The 19,941-nt window shown below is 42.6% G+C and overlaps 1 protein-coding gene across 1 annotated transcript in view; it reads left to right on the top strand.

Annotated features, from left to right (window-relative positions):
* The window catches only part of thada (THADA armadillo repeat containing), a 124,783-nt gene that overhangs the window by 100,027 nt on the left and 4,815 nt on the right, over positions 1–19,941 (top strand). Inside the window, exons 34-37 of the mRNA XM_080868565.1 lie at positions 2,396–2,468; positions 3,428–3,578; positions 3,690–3,812; positions 18,961–19,136. Coding sequence (XP_080724691.1) covers positions 2,396–2,468; positions 3,428–3,578; positions 3,690–3,812; positions 18,961–19,136 — 523 coding nt within the window. The remainder of the gene's footprint in view (positions 1–2,395; positions 2,469–3,427; positions 3,579–3,689; positions 3,813–18,960; positions 19,137–19,941) is intronic.

Genomic DNA, 19,941 nt, shown 5'->3' with positions numbered 1-19,941 from the left:
ATTATTGTAGGGTTTTTACCTTTTAATATAAAGCTTCTTGAACTGATTGTTGCTGTTGGCGCTTTATAAATAAGATTACATTGAATTAAGGTTATAGCAAGCTTGGCTAGCAGGTTTCCTCCTTAGATGGTCGTCACAGACACCTGATAACTCGTGCAGCAGCTTTTGACGTCCTGCTAATATTTGGCCCAGAAGACTGCTGTTTGTTCGGCAGCAGCTGGGTCGACTGGTTTTCCATTACAATCCAGTACTACCTAATGTACGTGGCTGTCATCATAGCAGCGCTGCTGAGCATCCCATGACTTAATTAATATGCGACACGAACAGCGACGAGATACCTGCTGCTCAGCTTGTGGCTTTTCGTCAGACTGCGTTGTTTTTTGTAGCCATTTTCATCGTTGTCGAGTTTCAAGAATGGCGGTTTTGATTTTTGGAAATGAGACACTCTAATGACTCGTGGAGTGACGCTACTGACCAGCCAATCGGTGGCATGCAGTCTAACAACCCTGGCAGAGCAGGTATGGAAAAAGTACCTGGTGCCAGGTACTATGACCTTCTGCAAAACACGGAAAACCGTGGTGACCTGTGTCCATCCGAGTAAAGATAGAGGGCCTGAAGACATATTTATTTCACTGCGTATCGTTTGATTTCTGTTCAGAATCCGTAAAGATTTACTCCTGACCCTTGAACTCAGACGTCGTGTCTAAGTTCTGGTTCTTGTGGTTTTCATCGCCCTGACATCCATCTCTGACATCGTCACAGTGAGTCTGAAGTAGAGAGTTTCAGCCCCGTGATTATCCACGAACCTCACAGATTTCCCAGAGTTCACAGCTGTTTACAGCCTGTGAAGTCTGCGTCCTGTAACTCAAAACACTTATAGCCTCATCTAGGCCTGGAGGGGCTGGGAGTGAACGGGGGAGCTTTTCAGCTGTGTGAAATTCCACATCAATTCTCGGCAGTTCCAAGAAGTTTTCTGCGCTGCATTCAAATTCTCGTAAACAATATTGAACTGCAGAAATTTACAGTGCTGCTAACCCTCAAAATCCCACTTTTAATGCATAATTAACAGCGTTTCCCATTCTTAAGTTATGTTCGTACATGTTATTGATACAGGAGACAGCTACAGCTACTCTCTACGTTCATACGGGCCCTGCTGGGTCCCCCTCAAACTTACATTCGTTATAAAGGGAGGCAACTGTGTGAGTCCTAACTGAAAACCTGCTGTCAAAACAGTTCCCAAGTAAATCCCAGGGCAGCTTTTAAATGTGATGGATGGAGACGTGAATGTACTACAGGGCAAAGATGCAACCACACACTCCTCCTCCTCCATTTTCTGTTTTTCTTCTTTCTGTTTTTTTCCCTTCCTCTCTCCGGCTCGTGAAAGAGCCCTCACACTGCTGTCGCCGTCAGGTTGTCGGGGCTCATTCGGAGCCGGAATCCATGAAGGAGTGACACACAGGTTCACTGGCTGCACCTTAACCCCGCACCTGGGCGCACCTGAAGGGTCCTCTCTGCAGGATGTTTGCGTGGTTAGCTGCGTACCGCTGAAGTGTTTTGATAACTTAAGTGTCCCGAAGCCAGAGAGACGAGTAGTTTAACGTTATTTAAAAAAAAGTGGATGAAAGCTGATATCTGTACTCTCTCAAAGACCTTCATCACGCCATTATTCCTACGTTAGATTATTCACACCTGTCAGGCTGAAAGCATTATTTTTGTCAAAGATTATGAGTCACTGGCCCGTCTCTGCATTTGACCACAAACCAATTTTGGCACACTCTCTTCCAGTATTCGTGTGTATGTGCTCGTACTTAAGCCCCTTTGACATGCATTGGCACACACACACATGCCCCTTTTCTTGACAAGCCACTGCTGTACTTTTCTCACCCCTGACAAGAGAATACAGGCTTGAATAAGGATTGGATTACAAAGGCTTTTAGCCCTGCAAAGCCTTTTCCTGGCCACAATCTCTGGACCCGGGGATCCACTTTCCCTTCGGAGTGGCCCCAGGGTTATGATTAGAGCCGGGGAGGGATGAGATCGGGTTGCTGGTTGCCCTTGTCTGCCGTGTGATTGAATAGCACTCGGGCTATTGTGACCCATAATGTAGTGGTGAGTACCAGCACACTTCTTTTGTGGATTGTAAGTCAATACAGTTGAGAGGTGTGTGTGTGTGGCTGACGGCGCCGCAGCCTTGGGTAATGATTTCCACAGAACAACCTGAGGAGCACGTTATGCTGTCACTGTGCAAATGTTTAAAATTTAAGGGCCGATTCACTCAAATAAAAATAACTAAAAAATGTCACATTTTCTGCAAATCTAACAAATATTTTAGAGTAAAAGCTGCAAACTGTTTGCATGGGCCGTTTTGAAGTTGATGTGGTTTTGTGTTTTCAAGCGTGGAGCTCCACTGTGCTGCCCTGACGTTGGCCTCGCAACTGGGGATTCAGCTGGTGAACTCTGACCCGCAGGTAACGACCAGCTCATCATCATCAGCTGTGTAGTAATCCTGCAAAGAATCTGAGGGGTGGAGGTTGTTACCACCAGCCTTCAGCCTTGTCCTGGTCCCTTTTAGTTGTAGCTAGCTGCTACTTTAGTGATTAATGCCTTTACTACAGATCAATGGTCCCAATATGGGGGAAGTATTGGTAACATTCAACTACTACATTATATTGCTTCACCAAATGAAAATGGTTAATCTGCATAAATACGTTCTTTTAGCAAGACTCTGGATGCATTAGATGAGTACATAGGATGTTTTCCCATTTACTTACAGTGCAACCTCTCTGCTGTGTTATTGTTTGATAAAGCCCAAAATGTTACCAGTGCATAGCAAGTTTAGATTGCAGGCAGACCAGTTTAGAACCAGTTCTTTTTTTATCCGTTTTACTGGAATACAACCAGAATGTGGTTTGGCATTTCCTTGCTGAAATAAGAAAGGTGTTCCATGAAAGAGACACCATCTGGATACTAGCATAATCTGTATGTTGTTTAGCATTAATGGTGCCTTCACAGATGTGCAGGTTAAGCATCGTGTGTGCACCGATGCCCGTCTCTATTCCACGACAAGCGTTGTGGACTCTGCAAGACTCTGGATCCCTGGGAATTATTACAAAGCTTCTTTAGCTCTCAGATCTTTCACGAACTGTTGTGGGGGGTTTTAGCATAGCACATCCTTTCTTTTCTATTTTATCAATGTCCCAAGGTATTCACAGTAAGCATACACCAGCCACCATATGCTCTGAATGAAAAATATGTTCTTGCTGTGGACAAAAATGTGAAGCTTGCCGTTATCATTTTCTTACTTTGTTCTTTGGTGCAACTGTATTTGTATTTGTGCTCAAGTGGCAAATACATCTGTGAGAAGTGGGTTAAACTTCCTCATTCATATATAGCTGAACTGTATTTTTCTAATTAATCTACCATCTAGAGTTTGAGTGCAGTGGCTTGTTTCGCTCAGTGGGGGGCGTTGGTGTGCTCGTGCTGCAGCGAGGAGCGACCAGCGGAGGTCAAGCTGGCGGCCGCAAAGGTGCTGGTCAAATGTACGTCCACCCTGCTGACCAGCCCTCGTCTGCCACTGGGTGAGCCTCAGTAATGTAACAGCCTGAAGTTTGCTTTGATGTGAGAGGCTGCTTGTGGCTGATGACCTTGTGTATGAGTATCTATCTGTCCGTGTGTGTGTGCTGTGGCAGGTCTGTTCACGACAGTTTCACTGTGGAGGAGTCTGTTCGTGCTGCTGCAGGACGAAGACCAAGAAGTCCGAGATTCAGCGTCTGACTTCATCTTTAACGTGCCAGCTCGTCTGCTCAGTACAGGTACACGCTAAGAGCTGTGCATAAGCATGTCCTTGCAGACTAACTAATATAAACGTGTACCCAGCACTATTTAAAAACTTGGGTGGGTGGATTTTGTTATTACCTGCAGTGCTTAGTGACTTCAGTATCATGCAGAGTGAGTATGTGGGTTATTTTTAACTCCCTGGCCAGTAATAATTACAGCCGCATTTAACTGCTGTTGTTCTGTGACCTATCCGGTCCTCCTGTAATTTAAAAGCCATCCAGAGTCATGGCATGGTTATTCATAATAAATCTGTCAGTTCTTTATCTACGTTTTAAAAATCCTCTTATAAATTTTGCTAAAAACAACAGAAGTTATCAAATAACTTCATAGATGGATTCGTGCTAACAGTCAGTTAGCATGGACACATGTCACATGCAGTGACATCAGTGGGTCAGTGTAGCTGCTGCAGGTCAAGAAATACTGTTGTTCACTTTGAGCCTTTTTTCTTGTTTTTAAGCTGCTTTTAGTTTATATTATGTCAAACAGGTACTGTAAGTAAGCTGAAATATACGGTGGCCCTGAGAGGTTATTTTCACTGCAACAAACAACCCGTCAACAACCTGTCGAATTTCACAAAATACAACACAAATAGAAAAAAATCAACATTAATGAAGTCGAATAAAACACAGTAGAACTAGGAAAAAACAAAACTTATAAAACAAAAGAAAGTGTTTTTGGAGAAACAACAACATGACGGCGGAAATGAAAGAAACCAAAACACGTGAAGGATCGGACACTTAAAGAAGGGGAGGATTCTTCCGTGTTGTGCGGCAGAACAAGGTGCAGGCATTCACATAATACTGTCGATACACGTTTGATGTTATCTTCAGTTTGGTTTTGTGAGTTTTTGTGGCATTTTTTCTTCTTTCCGTTGTGTTTTATTCCATATGTGTTGCGTTTTGAGTGCTTTGGGAGTATTTTTCTTGTTGGAGAGCATTTGGCCTTTCAGGGCTACCGTAGATATGCTGTTGACACTTCTAGTTTGAGTGTGCTAAAGAGTATAGAGACAGCTTTCAGTTGCTGTGATAATGAAAGAAACTTAAAGATCAAATTATTCTTATTCAAGTTCTGAAGTCTCTTTTTTTTCTATGATTTCTGTTTTATAGTAATTTATCAAACTGGCCAATGTTTTTCTGTCTTGGTGTTCAGACCGGATCAGATCTGTTACCATGGTGACTGCTCACATTAAAAGCTCAGTAATTGAAAGTTCAGTTTTAAGTCCCCGTGAGCTAAAAGCTCTGAACTCTGTTTGACACAGTTTTTTTTCTACTCCTGGTTCTCGATGTCGTCACTAAGAATGGCTCTTCGTAACACGATCTCAGGCTCAGAAACCTTACCCACCTGCCGTTAAGGTGTTTTTGACAGTCAGTCAGAACAAAGCTGGGCTGAAGGGATGTAAGAGGGAGTCGAAACGGCTCATTTCAGAAAGTAGATGAAACAAACGTCTGCATCAGGACCCCTTATGAGATAAATAAGGCTAATTTTGAACTGTGAATTATGCAAAGCTACTCTAGTCCAAGAATAAAACCAAGTCAGAGCCTCCTGGCTTACACCCACATTTCTCTTATGGCCCGGGCTTGCCCGTGTTGGCTACAGACTACATGAAATAAAAGTTAAATTACTGGGCCCTAACACCAAACCAACAATAATACATAATGCATGTGTATATATAAACAGACACACACTAACAAAAAGCACCACAGACACATGCTAATGTTAAAAAGGGCCGATGATGTCATTTTGCACGAAGGGTTGGGGAGCATTCCTGGAACGAAGGGCGCTAATTCTAAGATTGACAGCTTGCGAGAGTTAGGACTGTGTGCGTGTGTGTGTGTCTTTTGTGGTCATGTGTCATTGTTTCTGGAATGTCTGAGGGCTGCGTTCTGAAGAACTTGTGCGACGGCCGGCCTTACTGAACGGTAAGACCGATTCACCCCAGTGCCGCTCTTATCCTCGCTTATCTGAGAGGACTGACAGCTGGCTGCTCCCTCACAAACAGCTTTACTGTGACTTCCTGTCCTCACAACACTCACTTCCTGTATTTTCCCAGCTTCCCTGCAGGAGCCACCCTTATTGTGTCTTTCCTCATTGATAGCATCTTGTAACAACGAGAGCCTGAAAAAATAAAACAATTTAAAAAAAAAAAAAAAAATGTCTGATGGCAACACTGTTTGTAGATTTGGTGGGGGGGAGGGGGGCATAGTCATGGGGGAAGACTCAACCCGAACTGTGGTTTAGCCGAAGGCTGATAAGTGACGGGGTTTTCTGTATTTCAGTTTGCTGTTTTTATTTCATTTGGTGGCCGTAAAAGCAAACAGAGTCAAAAAATCCAAATTTTCCCTTAAAAGCTGAGCCTGTTTCACCACCTCAGTACCAAGGAAACAACTCAAAATCCCTGGAAGTGTTTTGATACCAGTATTTATACAAAGGCACTGTGCGTGCGTGTGTGTCTGTGTGTGTGCTATAAGTGTTTATGTATATAAGGCCAGACTGGGTCAGATAAGCTGTAAGCTAAAAAAAAAATCAGATAGGAGGTCAGCAGCACAGCGTGACTGAGATGGAGATTTTTTCTTTCTGTGCAACAGGAAAGGAACACAATAGGCATAATTACAGAGTGGGTGTCCCAGTGTGTGTGTGTGTGGGGGGGGGGTTCTCCTCTGTCCAGCGCTCATTTGGAGATGACAGCTTTTTGCATGTGGGCGAGGCACTGTGTCTGGCACTTACCGTAAAATACCTTACATTTCCTCATGGACGATGGGGAAGGAACAAAAACAAGTGTGAGTGTTTGCCTCCACTCTACTGTGTGACCTTTCACGCTCCAGCCAAGCCATTCAAAAAATCTGCTCTGACCGCCAAGATCATGAAAATTGCACTGAATTCCTAGTTTATCCAAGCACGTGTCGTACGCACTGCAGGAATGCAGCACGCAGCGCACAAAGGGAAGAAATGAGACGGTAAATTGGTGATCTTGTACCAGATGATTGGGCGACTTGGCCAAGGAAGTCGAATTCCTCGTGCAATGAAAAACGGCAGAAAACCAAAAAAGAATCACATCCCATTGATTATCTTTTTTTCAAACTCCTTTCTTGGGAAAATATGTCATCTTTCTTCTTTTAAAGCTTAGAAATGTTCTAAAATTATATCTGCGGCAGTTAGCTTGAAGAACATCATGGTGCTTTGGCAGTACCAAGGCCGATTTAATGAAGTCATCATGACCAGAAGAACACATGCACTGCTTGTGTGTGTGTGTGTGTGTGTGTGTGTGTGTGTGTGTGTGTGTGTGTGTGTGTGTGTGTGTGTGTGTGTGTGTGTTTTAAACCGTATAGGTCACATGAGAAGAAGGAATTAACCTGGAGTGCTAAATTAATCCTGAGCCGCTGACTTTGCAGCAGGCTGTGAGACCAATTAAAGTTGTGTTATCATTTGATTTATTTGTGATTGGTCTTTTAACTAAAATGGCAAAAGTCTGGTGTTGTTTCCGTCTGCCTCTGAATATGTAACCTTGCACAAAGGCTTTGACTTCTTCTTCTCCTTCACCTGCACTGATATGAAGGTTTTCTCTGAGTGGCGACACCTGTGATTCAGGAGAATATCGCAGGAAATGCTCACATCCTCAGTGCTGGTGTAAACATGACAAACCTGTGGCTAAAAGACTGTTTACGTACAACACGACCATGGCGCTTAAGGTAGCTTTTAATGTCAAAGTGACATGTTGTTGAAACGGTGAAGTTCTCTGCCGCCTCTCCAGAGACCCGATGCTGGCAGCGAGTCCTTTGGCTCGGTGACCAATATAATATCTCAACCCTTAACGCTGCGGTCAGAGCGCCAAGAGCATAGGAATAGTGCAGCATGCTTTTCCACACCATACACACAGTATATAGTGCAGTGCCAGTGGAAAAACCCAGCTTTACTGTGTTTGTGTTTGTGTCTGTGAGAGTGTGTGTGTGTCTATTTGTGCCTTCCTCATTCCCTTCAGGCCATCCAGTGTTACATGAAGGGTAGTGTGTGTTTTATGACCTGCCACTGCAGAGTCAAGTATCTGAGGTGTGAGCTGCTTCAGATGGAGGCGGTGACTCCGGGCCCTTTGATATGGAGGACAGGCAGAAATGTGGGAACAGAGAACAGTTCAACAACACACACAAACACGTAACACACACAACATAAGGAAATGTTAAAAACCTTTTCCCAATTTAAGGAAGCAGTTTAAAGATTAAAAACACTGTGTCTGTGCTCTGTCTGTGGTGGTTGTCTCACTTTTGGTAACAGATCTGATTTTATTGTTAACAAAGATTAGGGTCCACTCTGACTGCTTTGTACCTACAGATTTAGACTATAAATCTTTAGACATATAAAGCCTTTGTGTCCATTCACTTTAAAGGGACCGTGTGTAAAATCTCACCATTAGACATCAGTAGATTACAGATTCTGGTCAACTGACTTCTGTTTTCTCCCAATTCATGTGCAGCATCTTAGCTACAGTAGTGAGCGTTCATCTTTAGTGAGTGTGCGACGTTAGTCTGCTGTCAGTGTGCCGGGTGGCGACGTCTAAAACTTTGCGAAAGGAGTTCGATACAAGTCGATGAGTCAGTGAAGCTCACAGTGAGGATTTTCTGAACTTCTCTGTTAATAAACGCTGGCGTTAGCTGCTGTTAGCCAGCATTAGTGAAACTTTCCTTGAAATGTATCGAACATTGTTGAGCTCATAGTGAAACTTGGCAAATAAACTCTCACTTCTTCCCTGAGCTGCGACCCACAACCATTGTCCTGGATAGGAAGAGCAAATCTAACTGTCCCCCACCCCACCCCCACCCTGGCAAACTGGCACCACCTTCCAAATACCTCTAGACTAATTAGGTCTGAAATCAAACTCTGTTTGTCCTCGCTGGACCTCCAGCACTGTCACGGACTTAGGCCAGGACCAGAGGGAAGACTTTATATATAGAGCATAGATGGATTTGGATGGGGCGGTTGAGATGATTTGGGCTTTGTGACATGGGCTATAAGAGGGCTTTGATTAGAATTCTGATTAGTATCACGCAGATTAACAGTGAAATGCTCAGCACACAGGTCAATCTACGTATGAAATATTTAATGTAAGTTTGCTCATTTTTAATATAAAAATGTGCAGATTTTCTAAAAAAATTCTTATCAGAGCTGGTCATGATTCTTGAATAGTTGTTAAAAAGTTAAAGCTTAAATGGTACAGGCTTGCCACGACTAGCTTCAAAGAATAGTCAAATACCATCAAATGCCCATGCAGAGTTCTGAGACGGCACTCTTTCTTGCAATTTTTAAAAAGTTGATTTGGGTCTGTATCAAAATGTAGAGAGCCCTGCTTTTACTGGAGCTCCACCAAGTTTCAGGGGGTATTCACGAGGGGTCACCCCACCAGACGGGCGGCGACTTCGGTGTGGACATTTACGTTTATAACCGTGATAACTCGAGAACAAGGTGACGTAGGATTTTGAAATTCATACCATAGGTGGATCTACTAAAACATCGTGGACTCTTTTGACTCTGTGACATCGGCCTTAACGTCAAGGTTAGAGGCCAATGTTTCTGAATAGTTATTCACATTAATGGGTTTTGGCTGGGAGGAGGATGTTCTGCCTACTTCAGTTCTTCGCTTTAAGGCAGGGGTGGAGACTCCAGGCCTCAAGGGACAGTGTCCTGCAGGTTTTAGACATCACCCTGGGTCAGCACACCTGAATCAAATGATTAGTTCATTACCAGGTGTCTTGGGAACTTCAACACATGTTGAGGAGGTCATTTAGCCATTTAAATCAGCTGTGTTGGATCAAGGACACATCTAAAACCTGCAGGACACCGGCACTCAAGGCCTGGAGTTCGACACCTCTGCTCCAAGGTAACCCGCTGCTAGCGGATGCTGTGTTTACATCAACGATATCAGGATTGGTATCAGTGTTCTCGTTCTGCTCTGTACCAGAAAATGACTGAGCATTTTCCATGAAACATCAAACTGATTTTCAAAACGATGCAAGTTTTGCAAATTGTTCTATCCTTCATTATACAGTAGACTCCATTGACAGGACCGTATTTTAAAGGCCAATCCCAGTGAACCATATTCAAACAAACAACCTGGAGTAACCTATTTTGCTTACTGTAAAGACAGCGACGGGCTGTTCAGAATGGTGCCTTTCATTTGTTTACACTGGATGATGCAGTTGATCGGAAGCGAATGGCCCGGTGGAGCCGAAGGACGCTCGCTCGTGAAATGGGCCTCTTCCTATTGCAGCACAGCACTTAGTTGCGCAGTAAACCTGAGGTTTGTGTCACTCAGACGTTGTTGTAAAGCACACAGAAAGCAGAGGAGAATTACTCAAGGTTTGACTTGCTGCTGGGTCCTTTACTTTTGGAATAAATAGGCAGTTATTTCACCCTCCAGTGGAAACACAGACAGAATTTGTGTTTTCGCTGCTTTCACCGTCTTTCACTCGAAACGACAGCCTGGGGAATGAGATTTTAATCATTTGGTGGGTGGTGTGAAATAAAAAGTCACATGTCTGCAGTAATGACTAGTGTCTGCAGGCTCTGGTGCAGTGTGTCTGTGTGCAGTGTTTTCACTGCAGTGTACAGTAGTGGTTGTGATGTGCTCTTAAGATAAAAACTGCAATGCACCGTGTCAACGTAGGTATTTCGCAATCTAACCATATCGAAGTAAATCGGCCTCATTAAGCATCCTCGTTTATTGTGAAACAGCTGTAATCAGACCTAGATCTGAGAGGAGTAGTGGGTCAGTCGAATGTTTACTCCAACCCTTACGGGAGTATCTGTGGCTGTGTTTACTCAGAGCCGGATTCTCTTTATATTTGCTTTTCAGGACCATGCAGAATACATAAAAATGCCATTTCTAATTGTTAGAAGGGAGTGCACTTCTCCATCAGTTTTAAAACTAATGCACATTTTGAAGTTTTTTTGTTTAATGTAGAACTAAAACCTGAATTTAGTGTCCACTGGGAGGTGAGTCACAGATCAGAACATAAAATCACCTCTAGAATGACTAATTGTGACGTTTGCCGGTAATCTGTGTGTTATCTCATGTACAGAAATCCACGCATTTACTTTTTGCCTGTTAAAACAAACATAAGCTATTTAAAGACAGATCTGTGCAGATGAGTTATACTGCATGCTTTTAACGACAAGAAAGCTGAGAGTTCACAAACACATAGGTGGGGTGAGGTTTCCATAATTGACTGATAGGAGCCTGTTTGGGCCCTTGGTGAGGCGGTTTTTACTTGTGTTTGACTGAATAAACACAAGACTGCGATGATGAGGCTGCCAGAATACTCCCACACCGTAATATGTGTGTTAATGCTCGCTGAGGTTTCGTACTAGGTTTCGTACGTTTATTATCTGGTTTCCTCTTCTCGCTGTTGTCGTTGTTGTTGTTTCTCTTGATCTTGACACCAGAGGAAGCCGGGGCTGTAAAGTGTTTTTATTTTGCACCTCTCTCACTATCTCACACCTTTGCTTCCTGCAGCATCTGCAGCGCACGCTGTGAACAAGAAAGACTTCTTGTTCTTCTCAAGGTGGTGTGTGTGTGTGTGTGTGTGTGTGTGTGTGTGTGTGTGTGTGTGTGTGTGTGTTTCACACAGAGATCTTCAGCAAGAACTCTGGTACTTGATGAAGTCTACAATATTCTGCAAAACTCTGCATGTGCAAGCATACATGGATATACAGGAAAAACAGAGTTTGTGCTCTCACAAGTTTGAAAGTTAATATGTGGCAGGAGCATCTTTATTGTTCAGCACAGCCTGAACTCTCTTAGGCAGCTTTCTTGTAATTGATTTAAGGAATAGTTCTCTGGACTTCTTGAAGGACATTCAAAGCTCTTCTTTGTTTCATTGAATTCTACCAAGATGATCCAACACAGCTTCAATAACCTTAAGGCCATGACTGATAGTGGCACTGTGATTGGGCATTGGTAAGATGTTTTCCAGATGGTACTGTGTGGTGCATCAAAATCTGATGGTACTTTTCAACTTTGAGGAGATCCTGAACACCACTGTCTGAGGCCACGTCCACACTAATATGTTTTTGTTTGAAAACGCATCTTTTTCTCTCCGTTTTTGGGCAAAGAAAACTGAGCTTTTGAAAACACTCTCCAAAGTGGACACGTTTGAAAACGCCGTTTTCTCGCCGCAGTGTGGAATGTGAACCCGGAGCCTTTAGAAAACAATGACGCATTTTAGTCATATGATGCAGTCATGTGACCAATTCAGCTAAGATGCAGGACGGCATTGTAGTCTATATTCTCGCTTGATTTTGCACTTTGTACTTTTGTGTTACTCACAGCAACAACTCCACCTCATTTTCAGTCCATTTAAAAAACTTGGAGCTTTTCCTCGACAATTTGCCGCGACGTTTCAAAGAGCCGGAAAGTAAACGGCAGACAGAAATGAGGCAGGAATCGTCTTATGTGTCACGCATGCGCAGTAAGGAACATAAGCGTTTTCAGCCGTTTCAGTGTGGATCCGCAACTTCTTGGAAACGATTAAAAAAAATAGTATGTACCAGCGTTTTTAGACGAAAACACAGTTTCCAAACTTGTGCAGATTAGTGTAGACGTAGCCTGAAATGCAACCCAAAGCCCAGAACCTCCACCATGCTTTACAGATGGCTGTAGACATTCACTGTTCTGTCTCCTGACCTCCTCTTTATACAATAATGACCAAATATTTCTGATTTGGTTCATCTCTCCATAAGATTTTCAGTCCAATTCTCGTGTAATTTGGCGAAACTCAACCTTTTCTCCCCTTTCCGTAGCTTAAGAATGGCTTCCTGACAGCCACCGTTCACTGAGACCATTTCTAATGAGGCTCAGGTGAACACTGATAGATCAACTAAAGGAAAAAATCCTCTGAACGTGGCCAGGTACAAGTGAGTGGGTGTCTAAGACAAATTTGTCAGATGTGGGCGGCTGAGTTGAAGGAATGAACTCCCACCAAAGCGAATGTGACAGGAAGTGTCCAGGATTTCTCCCATTGCCCTGACAGCCCACTGATCACCCCCATTCCTGTCATCTGCCCCTCAATGTCCCCACAATGGGAGACCTGACACCCCTTCACCTGCTGCAGAGGCTCAGTTTGTAATGTGCAGACCTGTGCTCTTACTAAAACACACAGGTCTTATCGCTGCCTCTTCATTCAGCTCTGTAATGATTGAACTGTGTGGCTGCAGCAGGACAAACAGGACCATACTACTATTAATTACTTTATAATAATCAATAGATGTCTGCTTTTTACCAAACTGAGTCTTGCAAAAGCAAGTCATTTGGAAATGTATCCATTTTCTTAATTTTCAACAGATTTTTCTCTGATGATTCTCTACGGGGACCTTGCCATCCTGTGTTTAGTTCGAGTCTATGAAAACAGAACGTAATGTGAAGACAGCGATTAGCATACTATGACCCTACGGTTATTATGATAAGCAAGGCTGAAACAAGGAAGGAAATGAATTCGTACGATGCAAGATCAGATTACTTGAGTTTTGTGTCAAACTGTTTTTACAGAGCTCGCTTTTTCTGTGAAAACATTTTTTAGAGTTGTTTACCTTCTTCGGAGGGTCACCGTAGAGAGAGTGGGTATAAAATGAGGGGGGAAGTAAGAATTACTCCAAAAATGAGTTCCAGTCTGCCAGTTTTTCACACCCATAGACTGTATATAAAAGATGCACATAAACAGTTTGCTAAGCCTCCACTTTAGCTTTATGACCATAGCTGTGACTTCAGCCAGACGTGACCACATTTAAAGGAGGAGGCTGAGCATCCACAGTATTGTCTGCTGCTACTAAGCTCTGTTAGCAATGAGCCTCCATAAACTGTATGGATGCAATGCACAGATGCCCGCTAATTAATGCTAAATATAGAATCTTATTCACCAAAACTAGAGCACAGATTTTAGTTTAGTTGAAGTTTGGTGACTCAGTTACCAAAGATCAGGCGTTTAAAGTGCTTCCAAGGATGAAAACTTTAAGCCTTAACATAAGTTTAGGTGGTGAGTCTAAATACATAAATCGTTTCTCTCTTTGTAGCTGACATTAAGAGCAAATTTAGCTATAGAACCCTTCATTTCTGCTATAAAGCTTGACCATATAAACAGGAGGATGTGTGGCCATTTTGAAGTCAGCTCCAATGTTGCCTCTGAGTTCTAAATAAATGTAAAGTCATTGTAAAGGAACAAATTTGTAAAATAACACCAGTAGTTCAAGGCCATAGCATGTGGCATGCTAAATGTAATAAAGTAGTACAAGTATTTTTACATCATGGACCAGTGAGACTCTCCTATCTGTCACTGTAAAGACATTTAGCTAAACATGCATCCCTGAGGTGTCTTCATATAGGAAAAGGAAGGATGTGACACACACACACACACACACACACACACACACACACACACACACACACACACACACACACACACACACACACACACATATAAAATTCTGTATAGAAGAGGGTTCATGAGGGTTGTCATTATCAATGGAAAAAGCTGTAAAACGTATGAAAATACAGTTAAAAGTTCATAATGTATGCGCTCCTTCATGTTTTCCAAAGCCTTCCAGAGGGTCGGGTTGGAGTTGGACACCAGAGGGCCCACTCTTCCCCCTCTGTTGTAGTATTTTAGCTAAAAGTTTTAAAAAAGGAGTATAAAATGCTGTGATGGACATGGATAAAGTAATGGTTTTGATTGCCTTGTCAAGGAAGATGGATGCTTCCAGTTTTTCCAGAGTCTTTAATCGTATCAAACTTTTGCTTCCACTGAAGAAAAGTAGCAGCGATGAGTTCACGAGATCAACATCAGATCTCTTCTGTGCCGCTGTGTACACTTTCCCACCAGAGAAGAAGAGATCACATGCCTGGTGAAGAGTTTGTTTTGTTTCTATCAGATTTACGTTTGAAGTAGTTTCTAAAACCATGGTTACCACAGTCTGTAACAAAGCAACCAAAGATCTCAGTGAAGGTCCAAAAAAAAAAGGTCAAATGTTTAAAAAGCTTGAAATGGTGCGACTGTTACACTGTTTCCAAGGTTAAGTTTTTCCCTCACTCTGCTGCCCTGCCCAGCTCAAATGTACTACAGGAGTGCCAGAGGATGGAGTGTGTGCCAGTGGATGCCAACTGCAGGGCACTCCCTCCCTCTCTCTCGCTCTCACACTCTCAGCCCATCCTACCCGAGCCCATTCTTCCACCCAGTGATATTGTCATTTGCCAATTGCCTCGCAGTCTTTCAACACCAGACACCACCTGATTAAAATGCTTGCGTCCAACATACTGGGCAGTAATGGCAATGAAAGACAATCCCCTTGAGAAAGAGGGGCATTTTTGCGCCAAAAAAGCTTGAGAGGGAAATCGGGTTAAGCGACGTGTGAAACCGCCGTAGAGAAGCAGATAAATTGAACGGCAGCTAAAATTTCCTATTATGTCCCCTTAATGCCGGGGGAGGGCTGTAAGGGACTTGACTTCAGAGGCAGGGCTGTCCCAGAGAGAGGCGGCTTCTTGGTAAAGAAAGGAATTTGTCACTCATGCTCTTAAACTCTTAAATCTCCTCTAATACACTACAATCAGCAGGCTCTAATGTTCACAGAGTGGGTTTCCCTCCACGCTCAGACTCCGGGCTCTGCTGCGATTTTACGCCTCCTCTCAGAAGATGAAAAACAATCTGGGTTCCCAACCCTGCATGTGTGTTTTAAACTGTATGTGTGCTCATAGGGGTTCGTATACCTCCTCCCTCCCTCCTTTCCTCTTCTCTTTCCTTGGTGGTAATGTTTTGGCTAGTGGCTCTCAAAGCCTTTTGAAGTCTCTGTGTTATCTTGGTGTCAGCTGCGGCGAGGATGGTCAAGGTGGGAGAACAATACACTCAACCGCCACGGACACGGACAACTGCAGCCGTTAAATGAAGTTATGTGTTATGTTTTCCCTCTGAAGTGTGTGTCCTTGCACTTCCACTTCCTCTAAAGTCTTGCAGCACTGCGGCCTCATCACAGGCCGGCCTGTGGGTACGTGTGCGTTATGGCCCATTTGTCGAGGACTTACAAATAGCCAGAAATACATTTTTTGCTAAAACAAGACACGAACATTGCATTTGCACATCTTACACACAGAGACCGTCCTTTAATTTAACATGCAAGAGTGTTAGGAGCAGTGCTGCAATTCAAGTGTGAGCGCGTGCACAGATTGGTGCAAGTATATTTTTGAATCTACTCATACACACCCTGATGGCGGTTGGTTGTATGAGTTATAGTTTTGTTTCCCAGAAGTACATCCAAACCCAGAGAGGACACACACACACACTCAGTCTGGAACACAGTGTCATTGAAACATCGCAACTTCACAAACACCAGCAGCTACAAACCCACAAGGAGGTCACTGGGGGAAATCCGGTCAAGGTGGGAAACATGATTTCATGAAGTGGTCATGAAGCCCAAAACCTGCCTGGCGTCATTCTCGTCCACCATATTTGGAATAACGCCGAGATGCGTGTGCACATTTTTCCTTGTAGAACGCCTGAATTTTACAAATAGTCTTTTTTTTTTTTTTTTTAATTTCAGCTCAAGTTTCAATTATTTTGGATTCAGTGACACACCACTACATGTAATGGTTTTTCCTTTCATGACACTCGATGGGCTCAGTCTGTGGGCTGCTGTGTCGTAGAAACATACTATAATCCGTATGTGGCTCATGCTTTCCTTGTAGTAATCTAGGTGTGTCCACCATATTTTTTTAACCCTTATCCTGATAGGGAACACCAGGTTTCTCTTTTCCCTGTCAGGAGTTTTAATACATCTGCTAAAACGCACCGACTTGACTAAGATTTCAGTTGAGGTACTCAAAGCGTCCGCAGAACACGTCTCATTTTTCAGCCAATTAACATGAGTCACTGGTAACACAGAAGAATTAGCTTTAAATGTCTAGTCGGAACATTATGCATCAATAAATACTTTTATATATTTACAATTAGTGATTGTCACATGTTACAAGAATTCAGATTGAAATGTGGTAGTACAGCAACTACCAGCTGGTTAGTTCAACATTTTGTAAATTTGTAATAAAATATTTAGCACTAATTTATGTTTAATAACTGTGCATAGACGGTGTGTAGCTAATTTAGCTCATGGGCACATAAACATAATCTAACATGATTGCTGATATAACCTGTTTAGATTTGATATGTTTAATTAAAAGACATGCACCAGCTCCTCAGTAGCGTAGCATTAGCATAATTAACCATGTGCCCTAAATGCAAATAGTAAATTCTTACAGACAAACTAGGTATTATGAAATATTTAAATGTAGCAGCTGTCATATATAAGTGTTAAGTAATTTTAAGTAGCATTCTGACAAAAAAACGTTGGCCTGCTAATATAGTATTTAAAAAGAGGTCGTCTGAGGACATGCACCGTCTGTTTTAATGCCATTAGCATAACACATCTGCCAGTGACCCTGACGCTACTCTGTAATAAAAGTAACATTAAATTCTTTCCTACTGAGAGTATTATCACCTTTCTTGTGTAGCTAAATTAGCTGATTGGCAAAAAAGAGTGTTAGTTTTCTAATACGATGACACGTTTAGTCTAAAAAGTGTTTAACAAATGAATTAAACCACGGCCCTACAAGAGAGTTCAGACTATGTTGGAAAATAAAGGTGTTCATACCAGATATCGACTTTGAAGGTCATTGTAACTATAATATATATAAGATAAGATAAGATAGAACTTTATTAATCCCTCGGGTGGGTTCCTCTGGGAAATTCGACTTCCAAAAAAAGCACAGCAACGACCGAAGTTACAGTTACAGAACTGTTATATTATATATATATATATATATATATATATATATATATATATATATATATATATATATATATATATATATATATATATACACACATACACACACACACACACACACACACACACACACACACACACACATATAAATACAGAGACAAATATAAATAAAATATACAAAGGGGATAAATAGAATAAATAGGAATAAAAAATAAAAATACAAGTGAATTGCACATTTCAAGTATTGAGTCTATTGCACTGTTGACTATTTACAAAAAGTATTGCACAAAAGGTATTGCACAGTGAGGTGAAGAGGCACTACAGCTTAGTTGTTCCCCCCTCCTTTGTCCTCCTGTTTCCCCTCCCTCTCCCCTCCAGAGAGGAGTTAAACAGTCTGATGGCGTGTGGGACAAAGGAGTTTTTAAGTCTGTTGGTTCTTGTCTTGGGGAGAAGCAACCTGTCACTGACTCTTCTGGTTGTTTACGACCGTGTGCAGAGGATGCCCAGCATTGTCCATAATGTCCAGCAGTTTTTTTAGTGTCCTTTTCTCTGCCACTGTCACCAGAGTGTCCAGCTTCATGCCGACCACAGAGCTAGCCTTCCTGATCAGTTTCTCCAGCCTGGATGAGTCCCTCTTTGCTGTGCTGCTCCCCCAGCACACCACAGCATAGAAAAGTACTCCAGCAACCACCGACTGGTAAAACATCCTCAGGAGCTTCCTGCAGATGTTAAAAGACCTCAGCCTCCTGAGGAAGTACAGTCGGCTTTGGGCTTTTTTATACAGGTGCTCTGTGTTGCATGACCAGTCCAGTTTATTGTCCACCCACAGCCCGAGGTACTTGTACTTGTTGACCACCTCCACCTCCTCCCCCTCTATCTGAACCGGCAGTGGACCTTCTCTGGACCTCCCGAAGTCCACAACCAGTTCCTTAGTATCCATATCCATGTATGTCTGCACATGCTTCGATGTTTCTGTATCTATTTCCTCGTTTGATAACAAAATATATACTTTTGCACAAAGGTGTGTATTATAGCCTTGCAGGTGATTTTTACATCCAAGTTCTACATTATCAAAGTGTTTATTAGCTTAGAGATTATTTACATTTGAATGTTTCAATGTCATTTGTAGTAAATCATTAGTTTTAAAGTTTCTTGTTGGTAAGCAAGATGTGTGTGGTGCCATTTCAGTTTGTAAAATCCCTCCCTGTTTCCAACTGTAACCTTGTGCCTCCTTTTGAGCTTGATTGTATAAAATGTGTTTTATATGTAAAACAGTGTGTGCATAGATTTTAAATGTTTGTTCTCTTCTGTGCTCAGACATGGCAGGTGTGTTCACGTGTCCGCCTGCGGCCCTGGATTCAGGCGTCGGGCTCCTGTGTCGGCTGTTCGAGATGTGGGGGGAGGTACAAGCCGGCATCCTTGCTCTGACAGAGTGGCTGCTGGGGGAGGATGAGCACAGCCAGGATGCAGCTGTAAATGAAGCTTCTAGTCTGGTGAGTGTCGTTCACTCAACTCTTATTTTACATGATTTTCATTTATTTGTCATTGTGACCTGAGTGCAGATGCATATGGACAACTTGAACTGTAACACTGTAGTAAAAGAACATCACGACCAGTTCGAAAAAACAGTGGGAAGTGTTTGCTAGACAGTAGACTACATATGCTAGCAATGATTTTCATTAGGTAAACGGATGCGTCTCAAGGTTGCACTTTCTATGGCTGCACAAGGATTGTTTGTGAAGTGTTAGGGTGAAAGAAATTGCTGACACTGCTGTGTAGTGGATATATTAGGTTCTATATTAACACACTGACACGAAGTCACAGTTTGATTCATGTTAATGTGGTGTCTGTGAAGTGTGAAATATCAGGAACAATTTGCTCTTGCTGTCATGTTCTGCTCTCACAAGAAGTCAATATATTTGAGTTCTTTAAGTAACCAAGGTTTCTGCTCTGTACCCACATTTGGTTTAGCCATCTGTTTAGTTGCTCGTGTATTTTTGAGCTTTGGTTGATTAGATAAACACAACCCAAAGTATTGTGTTCTTAGAGCTGCCAGTTTTTGGTACGGAGTCATATAAATCTGTTTAATGTGAACGCTGTGACTCGTACTAACCATAGACTGTATATAAAAGATGGACTGGGCCACCAACCATAGTCTGTATATAAAAGATGGACTGGGCCACCACCAGTTAGTTCATGAACTCTTCTCCCGAAGCCTCAAACTGAGTGTTTTAACTGTGGCCATCTCGATGTTTTGAAACCAGATATGAGAATCTGGGGGTGGAATGTGAGTGAGAA

Source organism: Rhamphochromis sp. 'chilingali' (genome assembly GCF_963969265.1).
Source record: "Rhamphochromis sp. 'chilingali' genome assembly, chromosome: 20".
NCBI classification, from domain to species: domain Eukaryota; kingdom Metazoa; phylum Chordata; class Actinopteri; order Cichliformes; family Cichlidae; genus Rhamphochromis; species Rhamphochromis sp. 'chilingali'.
The sequence above is the reverse complement of the archived record's forward strand: the minus strand, read 5'-3'. Positions and strand labels throughout refer to the sequence as shown.